This window comes from Anastrepha ludens, chromosome 6, assembly GCF_028408465.1.
Source record: "Anastrepha ludens isolate Willacy chromosome 6, idAnaLude1.1, whole genome shotgun sequence".
Lineage (NCBI taxonomy): Eukaryota > Metazoa > Arthropoda > Insecta > Diptera > Tephritidae > Anastrepha > Anastrepha ludens.
This window is the reverse complement of record NC_071502.1, coordinates 103,989,461-104,004,317: the sequence shown is the minus strand read 5'-3', so window position 1 is coordinate 104,004,317 and position 14,857 is coordinate 103,989,461. Positions and strand designations below refer to the sequence as shown.

Sequence of the window (14,857 nt, the reverse complement as noted above, 5' to 3'; positions counted from 1 at the left end):
GCTTAAAACTTGTATGTATGTTAGGACAGCAAGTATACAACCCTATATACAATTATCGAAGTTTAATCAATAACCACTGTGCCCACCGTGATTGTCAGTGGCATTTTGTATTCCATTTGGCATAGAATCTTTAAATATCCCCAAAGGTTTTCAATGCGGTTTATGTCGAGTGTCTGGCTTAGCCCATCCCTACCTTAAACATTATTTTGCAAAAATCATTCTTGTACTAAATTGAGAAGTGTTTTGGGTCACTCTCTTGCATAAGAACCCACCGAAGTGGTAAATTCTCCTCAGCAAATGATAGCATCACTTCATGAAGTATGCCGTTGTATGTATATTAGTCCATTTTATTTGTTATGAGGGGTTCTACTCCATACCAAGAGAAGCATCCCCAGATCATTACGCTGCCGCAACCGTGTTTCACTGTTTTTCTATTTTTTTTGTGGATCGCGGTAAGAACTCTTGTTCTTAAGACGTTTGACATTTCGTTCAACATTTTTTCTAAATAAATTTATTTTTGTTTCTGTACATTCCCCTTACATGTGTGGGGAATGTTCATGCCGCTACACCAACACCAACTACAGTAGGGGAGCACGTTGGCTATTTCGTCTTAGGCACTAGCGCAAGTTTCGCCCGCGGTCCCAGAAACTAAATGCTCTACTTTTCGGATGGCCACCATGTTTCGGGGATTGGCAAAATCCTTGGCATAAGTGTATTTCATTGGGAGGGGATTATAAATAAAGATTTTTCATTTTACAACCATATTCACCTTACTTTTTGCCCACATGTGTATGAAAGGTTATACGAGAAATTTTCAATGATTACTAATTTTGGAGGTTTGAATTTCAAAGAGCTTCGTGAAGGATCGGAATATTTGAGAAAAGCTTATACTTCAGACCTTGAGATTTCACTCACTGACGAAATGATTCATTTTCACGCGTACTGTTCTGAACGAAAAATAGAACGTAACTCGTCATCTGATCTTCTGATTCTTCTGCGGACGAACGAGTTATATACTGAGTTTCCGAATGCATATCGAATATTTAACACATTAGCGTCAACAAACTGCAGTGCAGAACATTCATTTTCATGTCTGAATAGAGTAAAAAATCATTTGCGTTCAACAAGTCTGAAAACCGTCTGAATAGTCTGGCTCTACTGTGCATTGAGTCTGATTTACTTGAACGCATGAATTGTGACAATTTAATACATCAGTTTGCAGTACGAAAAGTCAGACGTGTTCGCATTTAAGGTGATGTGTCAAAACTTGACCTCATAAAAGCAATCATTCCTTTTTTTTTGCTCATCTAATAAAGATTGATAATATGTTTAAGCAAGTATGCTGTTCTATAGTTTCAATTGGATTCTATTATTTAAGATGTTCTACTATATTTTATGCTATTTATTACATTTTCTTGGCACCTAATTTATAATTAAACAATAAAATTTTGCTCAACAATAAAGGTTGAAATATATCAAATATTATTCTATAGTCTGTTAATTGATGGATAAAACTACCCAAAATTTGTTTTGTTACACCTGTTTATTGTGTAACGACGATTTTCTGTACTACAATACAAATACGCACACACAAATTAAAAAAATTAGGGCGGCATTCTTCATGGTGCACAGGGCGGCATTTTGTGTAAATCCGGCACTGACCGAAGTGGTAAATTCTCCTCAGCAAATGATAGCATCACTTCATGAAGTATGCCGTTGTATGTATATTAGTCCATTTTATTTGTTATGAGGGGTTCTACTCCATACCAAGAGAAACATCCCCAGATCATTACGCTGCCGCAACCGTGTTTCACTGTTTTTCTATTTTTTTTGTGGATCGCGGTAAGAACTCTTGTTCTTAAGACGTTTGACATTTCGTTCAACATTTTTTCTAAATAAATTTATTTTTGTTTCTGTACATTCCCCTTACATGTGTGGGGAATGTTCATGCCGCTACACCAACACCAACTACAGTAGGGGAGCACGTTGGCTATTTCGTCTTGGGCACTAGCGCAAGTTTCGCCCGCGGTCCCAGAAACTAAGTGCTCTACTTTTCGGATGGCCACCTTGTATTTTAGCATTAATTTGCTCTGAAAAATTGCAAAACCCGGTAAAAATTATATTGGCATAAGCATTGAACAAAAAATTGAAATTTCAAACTGTTTATTGTTTAGGGCGTAGCAACGTACGTTTGGTATTTCCTAGTTTTAAATATTTCTACGAATAGACACACCCAAAATTTCTAGAAAATGGGGTCCACATGTAAACAAATATATAAAGGCAAAGCAAATTAAATTTCTATGAGTCTGATTTTTAATGATGGTTTTTAATGAAACGAAAAGCGCGTAGTCTACACATACACACATATGTATGTATGTGTTTGACCACACACAAAAGACTGGTTTGAAAAGTAAATGGCTGAGTTACAGTTTCGTCCTTAATTGAACAAAGAAAAGGATTCGGGATTTTTAAGTGTCTCATCGCTGAAAATAATCTCTTTCGCTATTACGTAAATTCTTAACAATAAAAAAGGATCGCAGGCAAGGTAGCGCAGGCAAAAGGTAACGGTGCTATTAATTGTGCACCCGCAACAACAGGTAGGTGGAAATTCCACATGTGGTGCAAGTTAAGCCCTTCTGCAGTGCATAAAAGCTGATCTTACACACCTTTTAGAGTCATAACGCGGTTGACTAGCAAGTGCAACATTTCACAGTGTTTCAGTGCGCTCAAAAAATTTGTTTCAAAATAAAATTAAAAATTTGTTTAAAAATAAAATTGCATAACTAAATAAGAATGATTTCTTGCCGAAAACCATTGGCAGATAGAAGGTAAATATATATTTTTTACAAATACCATATAGCTACCTTAGTTGGAAATGTTAACTAAACTCGCTTCTCTTCTTTCTTCCAGCGCTTTCTTCTCGAACTCAGGTTCGCATTCACAGAATGGCGTTGTCAACTCAGCAAAGGATTGGCTGCGCTTTGCAGACTATAATTTCAGAAACGGAAATTGTGCATCGCATCCGGAACAGCAGCAGCGCGCCAAACAGATGGGCTTGACATCCGCCATCAGCTGGGATAAGCCTACTATTGAAGAACTGCAAAGAACAGAGGCATTATGCAAAGCATTACAGCCATTTAAGGTGTTTGAGAATCAAAATGAGCTTAATCGTCGTGTGCAGATTTTGGCTAAACTTAATACGCTTGCCAAAAAATGGGTTAAAGTTGCATCAATGGCAAAGAATGTGCCAGAGGCAGTTGCCGAAAAGCTCGGTGCGAAAGTTTACACTTTCGGTTCATATCGTTTGGGTGTACACCATAAGGGCGCTGATATTGATGCACTCTTTGTCGCACCACGCAACATAGAACGCACTGAATTTTTTACTTCCTTTTTTGAGTTACTAAAAAACCAATCCGAAGTGACTGAATGTCGTTCAGTGGAAGAAGCCTTTGTGCCAGTCATAAAAATGAAATTTGATGGAATTGAAATTGATTTGGTATTTGCGCGTCTAGCACTGAAAGAAATAACCGATGGTCTTGATCTAAGCGATGATTATCTGCTTAAGAATTTGGATCAATTTTCGGTGCGCAGTTTGAATGGCTGTCGTGTGACAGACGAAATATTAGCGCTGGTGCCGAATGTGGAGAATTTCCGATTAACGTTGCGCTCCATCAAATTGTGGGCGAAAAGTAAGTATAAAAGTTTAAAAATTTCTGAGACGTTACATAATTACAATATTATAATGTTTTGTTTGTTTCTGAAATTGCAGAACACGGAGTTTACTCCAATTCTTTGGGCTACTTTGGTAGTGTGACGTGGGCGATGTTAGTGGCGCGCACTTGCCAATTGTATCCAAATGCAACACCTTCTACTCTCATACACAAATTTTTTTTGATCCTGTCTCTCTGGAAGTGGCCAAAACCCGTACTGCTTAAACGACCTGTCGATGTTGATTTGCGATTTCCGGTAAGTATTATGAATAAGCACAAACCGCAAACAATTGCATATCGCTAAACAATTGCTAATTACTTATTTCTCTAAGGTTTGGGATCCACGTGTTAACGGTGCGGATAGGTACCATCTAATGCCCATTATAACGCCGGCATATCCACAACAGAACTCAACCTTTAATGTGTCGGAATCAACAAAAAAAGTTTTACTGAATGAGTTCAGCAGAGGAAAGATTATCGTAGAAGAGATTATGAATGGTCGCGCTTCATGGGATCGACTCTTCGAAGCGCCCAGCTTCTTTTATAAGTACGAATATTTATATTATATTTAACTAAGTATTATTTTCACTTATAAATGACATCACTTTTCTCTGTACTCCTTTTAAGATACCGCCACTTTATAGCGGTTTTGGTTACATCGCAAACCAGTGACGATCAGTTGGAGTGGTGTGGCTTAGTCGAATCAAGGATTCGTCTATTGGTATGTAATCTAGAGCGCACTCATCATATTGCATTGGCACATGCAAATCCTACATGTTTTGATTATAAGAAAGGAGCTGCCGTCACACTAAATAACAGCGGAAGTGAGGAGGATAAAACACATCCCAACGGCGATCCACCAGTTTGTACAGCGCCATTCTGTTCGGTGTGGTTCATCGGCTTAGAATTCGAACGTACAGAGAATTTGAATGTGGACCTTACGCAAACAATTAAATATTTCGTCGAAAGTGTTATAATGCATGCGGTGAGTAGAGACGATTTTTTGACATGATTTAAAATTGAAATTGTTTTGCTTATTGAATTAGTTTCAATCTAAAAAAATTATTTATTTATTAAATTTGTTTTTCTCTAATTTTAGATAAAAATACAAATGTTCAGAGATGGTATGAATATCGATGCGCAATACGTGAAGCGTAAATCGCTTTCGCAGTATTTGGATACGGATTTGTTGAAACGTGAACGCAGGTCCATGGAACAAGAAAGTAGTTTCAATAACTCCATTTCAGCCAATTGTAAACGATTGTTGACGGATTTGTCAACACAGAAAGAGCCTGCGGTTAAAAGAGCGCGCTTGAGTGAATCGACGAGTTCGGAAGATTAAAGTAGAATTCTAACTGAGAGATCCAATATTTTGGGAAATTCGTTATGTTGTGAGGGCGGAAAAACCTCATATCTTTGGAGAGAGCGCGAAATGATACATTTTCCATATTTAGTCGACACCTCACCAACAACTTGGCTGCAGACTTATGTATTATTTCGCAAAAATATTTTTTATCACTGTATTAAACTGTATTCATGTTTTTAGTGTATTTTATTGTGATTTATTAAAAGTCTAAGATTCTTATGTATACAACAGTTATTTACAAACTGCTTTTTAACTTAGTTATATAATTATTATTAAGTGATATAGGAAAACACAAAAAAACAAAAAAAATTACAATAAAAAAAAAATATATTGTATGTATATATATACTATTCTATCTGTCGCTTACCAAATTGTTGGTTCAAAAGTCAATTTAAATATTAATATTAAATTTAAGTATTCATCATTCAACCAAAATTCCACATGTGTGGTCATCCGTATGAAAATAGTTTCTCATAAATTTCTATACACTTTGTCCATCCATCCATATGAGAAAATCAATTTGATTTCTATAGATCCACTTGATTTTAGCTGTACAATTTTTATTTAGAAATGACAAATAAACAAATTTTAGTGAAACAAAACTGAGATTGATATTTATTGAAAACGAGTATTCTCTAATAGTAAGTATGTATGCCAATAAATTGGGAGTTTGTTTTATAAATCTTTGATAACTCAAACATTCAAAAACTTTCGACATCCAGAGTGATAGTTTGGTAGTCGCTCTAGCATTCTTCCCTTCGGGTGAAAATGGGAGACTTAGCGAGGTTTATACGCGAGATACATACATATATGTACAAATAGACAAGTAAAAGAAAATAATAAGTTTGCGGAGTTCATGAGTCAAATAAGTCTGACAACAGGAAATTAGTAAAAATTAATATGATACCAATTCCGTAATTTTTTTAATTTTAGACGGAGTGGGAGCGGGTATTTACAGCTCAAAACAAGGGATAAGGCAGCTTATCAAGCTGCCAGACCACAGCAGTATTTTCCAAGCGGAAGTTTTTGCTGTGGGGAAAGTCACGGAGCTAGCCTACACTAGAAAAAAAAGAACTCAACAATTAATATATACATACGTGGACAGTCAATAAAAGCAATAAGCTCATATTGTATTAAATCCAAAAATGTTCGACGGAGCAGGGAGGCCATAGAAAGGCTAGCCGCAAACAGTCGGCTGCATATCTACTGGGTACCTGGTCACAAAGGTATTATGGGGAACGAAATAGTAGATGAGATAGCAAAAAGTGACTACCTTTTGAACAAGAGATCGACATACCATAACCGCTAAATAAATACAATATACAATACAATAAAATGGACGACTACATGAAAAGGCGAGTGGAAGCTAGGTGGACTAATCTGACCACATGCAAAACAGCAAAAGTCATGTGTAGAACTAACGACAAAAAACTGACTCAATTCGTACTTACGCTCTCGCGAAAGGACTGCAGAACTACCATAGGTATGCTAACAGGTCATAATCTTTTGACTGCACATGCGTACAAGATAGGGATTGCTAACACGGACAAAGGCAGGAAATTCAGAGAGGATGTTGAGGAAACTTTAGAACACCTTCTGTGCATTTGTCCGGCATTATTAAAAACGCCTTTAAAATGCCTGGGAGCCCCATTGTTTGAGGGTCTGGAGGACGTCTCAAAAGCGGATCTCCCAGCGCTGCTTAGATTCGCCATGACATCCTACATGATGTCTACTGTCGGTATTCATAGAGGTCGGTCTCCATCTTCTCTAGGGACCAAAAGGTCTATGCGTGTCTTGTTGCCAATATTTCCCGAATCCGTTAAATAAGCAGTTCTATTATTAAAGAATTAGTATGTTAAGTAAACATTTTAATGTTTGATTGGAAAATATACCAACTAAGTAAAGCAAATGTGTACCTATTTGTTAGCTTTGATTGAACGTAAAGTTAACTAATAACATCAGTCTATTCCTGAGAGCTTCTAGCTTAATACCTGCATTGTTTTTTAAACGCCTTTTGCTAAAGAAATAATAAAATTTGCGTGATTCGATTCCTTAAACTCTGCCCCATCCGTTATCGTCCCACTTGAGATTCTTGATTTTTCAAAGCATCATCACGATATGCCGGAACTCAGTATAGATTGAAGCCGTGCTGTCTATGTGATTGAGTGCAGCTGCACATTCGAAGGCCATTTTATGTTAACGTCTTACGTAAATAAAAGAAACGCGAATACATTATTTAAATGAATATACATACATACATATGTACATGCAGGCATACTAACACCGAGTTCTGAATATGTATGTATGTATGTACGCAAGCACTTGACACACAGCAGCTAAGCAACGACAATAATTCCCTCGCGCATTACCTTACTCATAAAGCACAGCCGCACCCATACGCACTCACCACATACCACGATTCACCAAATTCGTGTGCAGGTAGTTGTGGTGCTCTCATTTTATGAATGATCGTACTTTCCTTCGCGAAATATGCCCTTGCGTTGTTTACGTAAAACGGTTACAATGTTGTCAATTGTTATTTCTTTAAGAGAAAGAAAGTTCGAGAGACACCTGTGGAAGAGACTACAATTCAGAAAGTCGGGGCCATTGTTAAGAAAAGTGGGCGTGACAGTTTTAAGTACTCACGAGCGATAACCCTGAAATAAATGGGGAATTTAGCCTCCAAGCAGACTTTTGTGAAGAGGCATTCATGAAAATAAATTATATGGGCGTGTCAACAGAAAAAAGCCGTCACTGTCGAAAAAATATGTTAAGGCACGTTTGTCTTTCGCAAATTCCCATAGAAATGTGTAAAATTCTGAAAATAATACTTTTCACGGATGAAACTAAACCGGATTGGACAAATCTGATTGGTCCTTATGGGAAGGCTTTTGTTCAACGTGAAAAAAGAACAAAGAGTTCAATCCCCGATATATGAATGTATGATTTCCTGCAATATATAAGTACAATAGGCGCCTTCGATTCACCACTTCTCTGCTCGCTATCTCTGCTCACTTGGCGAAAAATTTGCATGTGAAAACAACAACAAAGTATTTCAGACTCTTCAGTACCGCCGCTATTAACGAATCATGCCATTGCGTCTGCGCTTATGAAAGTATTTTGTTTTTGTAGTTACAGGGCTTAAAACTTGTATGTATGTTAGGACAGCAAGTGAACAACCCTACATACAATTATCGAAGTTTAATCAATAACCACTGTGCCCACCGTGATTGTCAGTGGCATTTTGTATTCCATTTGGCATAGAATGGATAATCCTACAGTGGGTTTCTGTGGGAGTGAAATATTACAGTTCTTTGATTTTTTCAAATTCCTATTTTTGAATGTTTCCGTCTCCATTCGCATCTTTAAATATCCCCAAAGGTTTTCAATGCGGTTTATGTCGAGTGTCTGGCTTAGCCCATCCCTACCTTAAACATTATTTTGCAAAAATCATTCTTGTACTAAATTGAGAAGTGTTTTGGGTCACTCTCTTGCATAAGAACCCACCGAAGTCAGTGGCGGATTTACACTAAGTGCCAACGGTGCCTGCGCACAGGGCGGCAGATTCTAGAAGGGCGGCAAAACTAGGAGAAGAAAATTGGGAAAACGCTTATGGAGAAAATAAGAAGCTGATCTCGGATTAGTTTCTAACAGTTAGTGAAAGTTTAGACATTCATCTATGCGAGAAATAATTGTAAGAATAGAAAAGTTTATTTCTGAACGTTAATTAATCGTGCACGCAGAAATAATCGTTATCTATTGTTATATATTACGTGGCCCACAATACCCGCCAGAGCGATTTTATTCATTGACTTCTCTAGGGCATACAAATTGATTTTATTCGCAATAACAAAAATATTTCGAAGCTGGAGAGAGTCCGGTTAGCGCAAATGTGGCGCAAGATGTAACTGAGAATGCTATAACGAGACAAAAAGCTAGAGTACTGAGGATTCAACTAGAGAGACTTGAGATAACATTCATGCACATTCTTTGGCATTTTTTACTATCACGACTCCACGCGGTTAGTAAAAGATTACTGAAAGTTGAAATCAACATTACTGATGTAGTTAATGACTATCGTGGACTAATAAAAGTAGTAGCAGATACAAGAATGCAATTTGAAATTTATGAAAAAGAAGCGTTGGACATGTCAGAGAGTCAAGAATATCAGACGACTGTTTCGAGAAAAAGAAGAAGAAAGTTACAAGCTGACGAATCAAGAGATGGGGAAGTTCAATTGACAGGAAGCGATAATTTTCGAGTAAATACCTTCAATATCATACTAGACAACGTTGATTCAGAATTGAGAAAGAGAAGCCAAGCGGGGCAAAGAGGGCAAAAAGTAAGGTGAATTTATTTATCAAACTTCGCGGGATTAAAATTTCGCTCTAGCTATTTTTTTCATAAGTTGGCAGCACTGTTAGTAACATCTGGGCCAACTTTCATGTGAATGTCATTATCAGTAATATATTTACGCTTGTGTTTACCAAACGACCAAGAGTGCATTTTTCGATTTTTACAATGTCTGATTTGATTGAGCAGAGAAGTGCCACCATGTCGCAGACCAATCAAGCGAGTTCGCCAGACCGAAAAGAGCACGTCCAAGTCGTTCAAAAATAAAGGTCATGATGACAGTTTTTTTCGATTTTCGTGGTGTGGTCCACTATGAATTCCTTCCACCTGGCCAAACTGTTAATAAGGAATTTAATTTGAGCGTTATGCGTCGTTTATGTGAAGCAATTCGTCTAAAAAGACCAGAATTATGGGTCAACAACTGTAGGTTTTTGCATCACGATAATGCACCGTCTCACACTGCACTCGTTCTTCGTGACCATTTCGCCAAAAATTCCACGCATATCGTTCCGCAACCACCGTATTTGCCTGATTTGACTCCGTGTGATTTCTGGCTATTCCCAAAACTCAAGAGACCACTCCGGGGAACGCGTTTCGAGTCGATTGAGGAGATAAAAGCTGAATCAAAGAAGGTGCTAATGGCATGTTTCGGGGATTGGCAAAATCCTTGGCATAAGTGTATTTCATTGGGAGGGGATTATAAATAAAGATTTTTCATTTTACAACCATATTCACCTTACTTTTTGCCCACATGTGTATGAAAGGTTATACGAGAAATTTTCAATGATTACTAATTTTGGAGGTTTGAATTTCAAAGAGCTTCGTGAAGGATCGGAATATTTGAGAAAAGCTTATACTTCAGACCTTGAGATTTCACTCACTGACGAAATGATTCATTTTCACGCGTACTGTTCTGAACGAAAAATAGAACGTAACTCGTCATCTGATCTTCTGATTCTTCTGCGGACGAACGAGTTATATACTGAGTTTCCGAATGCATATCGAATATTTAACACATTAGCGTCAACAAACTGCAGTGCAGAACATTCATTTTCATGTCTGAATAGAGTAAAAAATCATTTGCGTTCAACAAGTCTGAAAACCGTCTGAATAGTCTGGCTCTACTGTGCATTGAGTCTGATTTACTTGAACGCATGAATTGTGACAATTTAATACATCAGTTTGCAGTACGAAAAGTCAGACGTGTTCGCATTTAAGGTGATGTGTCAAAACTTGACCTCATAAAAGCAATCATTCCTTTTTTTTTGCTCATCTAATAAAGATTGATAATATGTTTAAGCAAGTATGCTGTTCTATAGTTTCAATTGGATTCTATTATTTAAGATGTTCTACTATATTTTATGCTATTTATTACATTTTCTTGGCACCTAATTTATAATTAAACAATAAAATTTTGCTCAACAATAAAGGTTGAAATATATCAAATATTATTCTATAGTCTGTTAATTGATGGATAAAACTACCCAAAATTTGTTTTGTTACACCTGTTTATTGTGTAACGACGATTTTCTGTACTACAATACAAATACGCACACACAAATTAAAAAAATTAGGGCGGCATTCTTCATGGTGCACAGGGCGGCATTTTGTGTAAATCCGGCACTGACCGAAGTGGTAAATTCTCCTCAGCAAATGATAGCATCACTTCATGAAGTATGCCGTTGTATGTATATTAGTCCATTTTATTTGTTATGAGGGGTTCTACTCCATACCAAGAGAAACATCCCCAGATCATTACGCTGCCGCAACCGTGTTTCACTGTTTTTCTATTTTTTTTGTGGATCGCGGTAAGAACTCTTGTTCTTAAGACGTTTGACATTTCGTTCAACATTTTTTCTAAATAAATTTATTTTTGTTTCTGTACATTCCCCTTACATGTGTGGGGAATGTTCATGCCGCTACACCAACACCAACTACAGTAGGGGAGCACGTTGGCTATTTCGTCTTGGGCACTAGCGCAAGTTTCGCCCGCGGTCCCAGAAACTAAGTGCTCTACTTTTCGGATGGCCACCTTGTATTTTAGCATTAATTTGCTCTGAAAAATTGCAAAACCCGGTAAAAATTATATTGGCATAAGCATTGAACAAAAAATTGAAATTTCAAACTGTTTATTGTTTAGGGCGTAGCAACGTACGTTTGGTATTTCCTAGTTTTAAATATTTCTACGAATAGACACACCCAAAATTTCTAGAAAATGGGGTCCACATGTAAACAAATAAATAAAGGCAAAGCAAATTAAATTTCTATGAGTCTGATTTTTAATGATGGTTTTTAATGAAACGAAAAGCGCGTAGTCTACACATACACACATATGTATGTATGTGTTTGACCACACACAAAAGACTGGTTTGAAAAGTAAATGGCTGAGTTACAGTTTCGTCCTTAATTGAACAAAGAAAAGGATTCGGGATTTTTAAGTGTCTCATCGCTGAAAATAATCTCTTTCGCTATTACGTAAATTCTTAACAATAAAAAAGGATCGCAGGCAAGGTAGCGCAGGCAAAAGGTAACGGTGCTATTAATTGTGCACCCGCAACAACAGGTAGGCGGAAATTCCACATGTGGTGCAAGTTAAGCCCTTCTGCAGTGCATAAAAGCTGATCTTACACACCTTTTAGAGTCATAACGCGGTTGACTAGCAAGTGCAACATTTCACAGTGTTTCAGTGCGCTCAAAAAATTTGTTTCAAAATAAAATTAAAAATTTGTTTAAAAATAAAATTGCATAACTAAATAAGAATGATTTCTTGCCGAAAACCATTGGCAGATAGAAGGTAAATATATATTTTTTACAAATACCATATAGCTACCTTAGTTGGAAATGTTAACTAAACTCGCTTCTCTTCTTTCTTCCAGCGCTTTCTTCTCGAACTCAGGTTCGCATTCACAGAATGGCGTTGTCAACTCAGCAAAGGATTGGCTGCGCTTTGCAGACTATAATTTCAGAAACGGAAATTGTGCATCGCATCCGGAACAGCAGCAGCGCGCCAAACAGATGGGCTTGACATCCGCCATCAGCTGGGATAAGCCTACTATTGAAGAACTGCAAAGAACAGAGGCATTATGCAAAGCATTACCATGGCTTTGGCCCATGGCCATTTAAGGTGTTTGAGAATCAAAATGAGCTTAATCGTCGTGTGCAGATTTTGGCTAAACTTAATACGCTTGCCAAAAAATGGGTTAAAGTTGCATCAATGGCAAAGAATGTGCCAGAGGCAGTTGCCGAAAAGCTCGGTGCGAAAGTTTACACTTTCGGTTCATATCGTTTGGGTGTACACCATAAGGGCGCTGATATTGACGCACTCTTTGTCGCACCACGCAACATAGAACGCACTGAATTTTTTACGTCCTTTTTTGAGTTACTAAAAAACCAATCCGAAGTGACTGAATGTCGTTCAGTGGAAGAAGCCTTTGTGCCAGTCATAAAAATGAAATTTGATGGAATTGAAATTGATTTGGTATTTGCGCGTCTATCACTGAAAGAGATACCCGATGATCTTGATCTAAGCGATGATTATCTGCTTAAGAATTTGGATCAATTTTCGGTGCGCAGTTTGAATGGCTGTCGTGTGACAGACGAAATATTGGCGCTGGTGCCGAATGTGGAGAATTTCCGATTAACGTTGCGCTCCATCAAATTGTGGGCGAAAAGTAAGTATAAAAGTTTAAAAATTTCTGAGACGTTACATAATTACAATATTATAATGTTTTGTTTGTTTCTGAAATTGCAGAACACGGAGTTTACTCCAATTCTTTGGGCTACTTTGGTGGTGTGACGTGGGCGATGTTAGTGGCGCGCACTTGCCAATTGTATCCAAATGCAACACCTTCTACTCTCATACACAAATTTTTTTTGATCCTGTCTCTCTGGAAGTGGCCAAAACCCGTACTGCTTAAACGACCTGTCGATGTTGATTTGCGATTTCCGGTAAGTATTATGAATAAGCGCAAACCGCAAACAATTGCATATCGCTAAACAATTGCTAATTACTTATTTCTCTAAGGTTTGGGATCCACGTGTTAACGGTGCGGATAGGTACCATTTAATGCCCATTATAACGCCGGCATATCCACAACAGAACTCAACCTTTAATGTGTCGGAATCAACAAAAAAAGTTTTACTGAATGAGTTCAGCAGAGGAAAGATTATCGTAGAAGAGATTATGAATGGTCGCGCTTCATGGGATCGACTCTTCGAAGCGCCCAGCTTCTTTTATAAGTACGAATATTTATATTATATTTAACTAAGTATTATTTTCACTTATAAATGACATCACTTTTCTCTGTACTCCTTTTAAGATACCACCACTTTATAGCGGTTTTGGTTACATCGCAAACCAGTGACGATCAGTTGGAGTGGTGTGGCTTAGTCGAATCAAGGATTCGTCTATTGGTATGTAATCTAGAGCGCACTCATCATATTGCATTGGCACATGCAAATCCTACATGTTTTGATTATAAGAAAGGCGCTGCCGTCACACTAAATAACAGCGGAAGTGAGGAGGATAAAACACAGCCCAACGGCGATCCACCAGTTTGTACAGCGCCATTCTGTTCGATGTGGTTCATCGGCTTAGAATTCGAACGTACAGAGAATTTGAATGTGGACCTTACGCAAACAATTAAATATTTCGTCGAAAGTGTTATAATGCATGCGGTGAGTAGAGACGATTTTTTGACATGATTTAAAATTGAAATTGTTTTGCTTATTGAATTAGTTTCAATCTAAAAAAATTATTTATTTATTAAATTGGTTTTTCTCTAATTTTAGATAAAAATACAAATGTTCAGAGATGGTATGAATATCGATGCGCAATACGTGAAGCGTAAATCGCTTTCGCAGTATTTGGATACGGATTTGTTGAAACGTGAACGCAGGTCCATGGAACAAGAAAGTAGTTTCAATAACTCCATTTCAGCCAATTGTAAACGATTGTTGACGGATTTGTCAACACAGAAAGAGCCTGCGGCTAAAAGAGCGCGCTTGAGTGAATCGACGAGTTCGGAAGATTAAAGTAGAATTCTAACTGAGAGATCCAATATTTTGGGAAATTCGTTATGTTGTGAGGGCGGAAAAACCTCATATCTTTGGAGAGAGCGCGAAATGATACATTTTCCATATTTAGTCGACACCTCACCAACAACTTGGCTGCAGACTTATGTATTATTTCGCAAAAATATTTTTTATCACTGTATTAAACTGTATTCATGTTTTTAGTGTATTTTATTGTGATTTATTAAAAGTCTTAGATTCTTATGTATACAACAGTTATTTACAAACTGCTTTTTAACTTAGTTATATAATTATTATTAAGTGATATAGGAAAACACAAAAAAAATGAAAACAAAAAAACAAAAAAAATTACAATAAAAAAAAATATATTTTATATATATATATATACTATTCT

The 14,857-nt window shown here is 37.1% G+C and overlaps 1 protein-coding gene and 1 pseudogene across 1 annotated transcript; both read left to right on the top strand.

Moving 5' to 3' along the window:
• Nucleotides 1-2,696: 2,696 nt before the first annotated feature.
• Nucleotides 2,697-5,245, top strand: LOC128866859 (poly(A) polymerase type 3-like). The gene is made up of 6 exons (XM_054107874.1): nucleotides 2,697-2,828; nucleotides 2,911-3,689; nucleotides 3,770-3,966; nucleotides 4,043-4,257; nucleotides 4,338-4,695; nucleotides 4,810-5,245. The coding sequence occupies exons 1-6, from the start codon at nucleotides 2,794-2,796 to the stop codon at nucleotides 5,050-5,052; spliced, it is 1,827 nt and encodes a 608-aa protein (XP_053963849.1). The 5' UTR covers nucleotides 2,697-2,793; the 3' UTR covers nucleotides 5,053-5,245.
• A 6,846-nt stretch (nucleotides 5,246-12,091) lies between these two features.
• Nucleotides 12,092-14,820, top strand: LOC128866765 (poly(A) polymerase type 3-like; annotated as a pseudogene).
• Nucleotides 14,821-14,857: the final 37 nt, after the last annotated feature.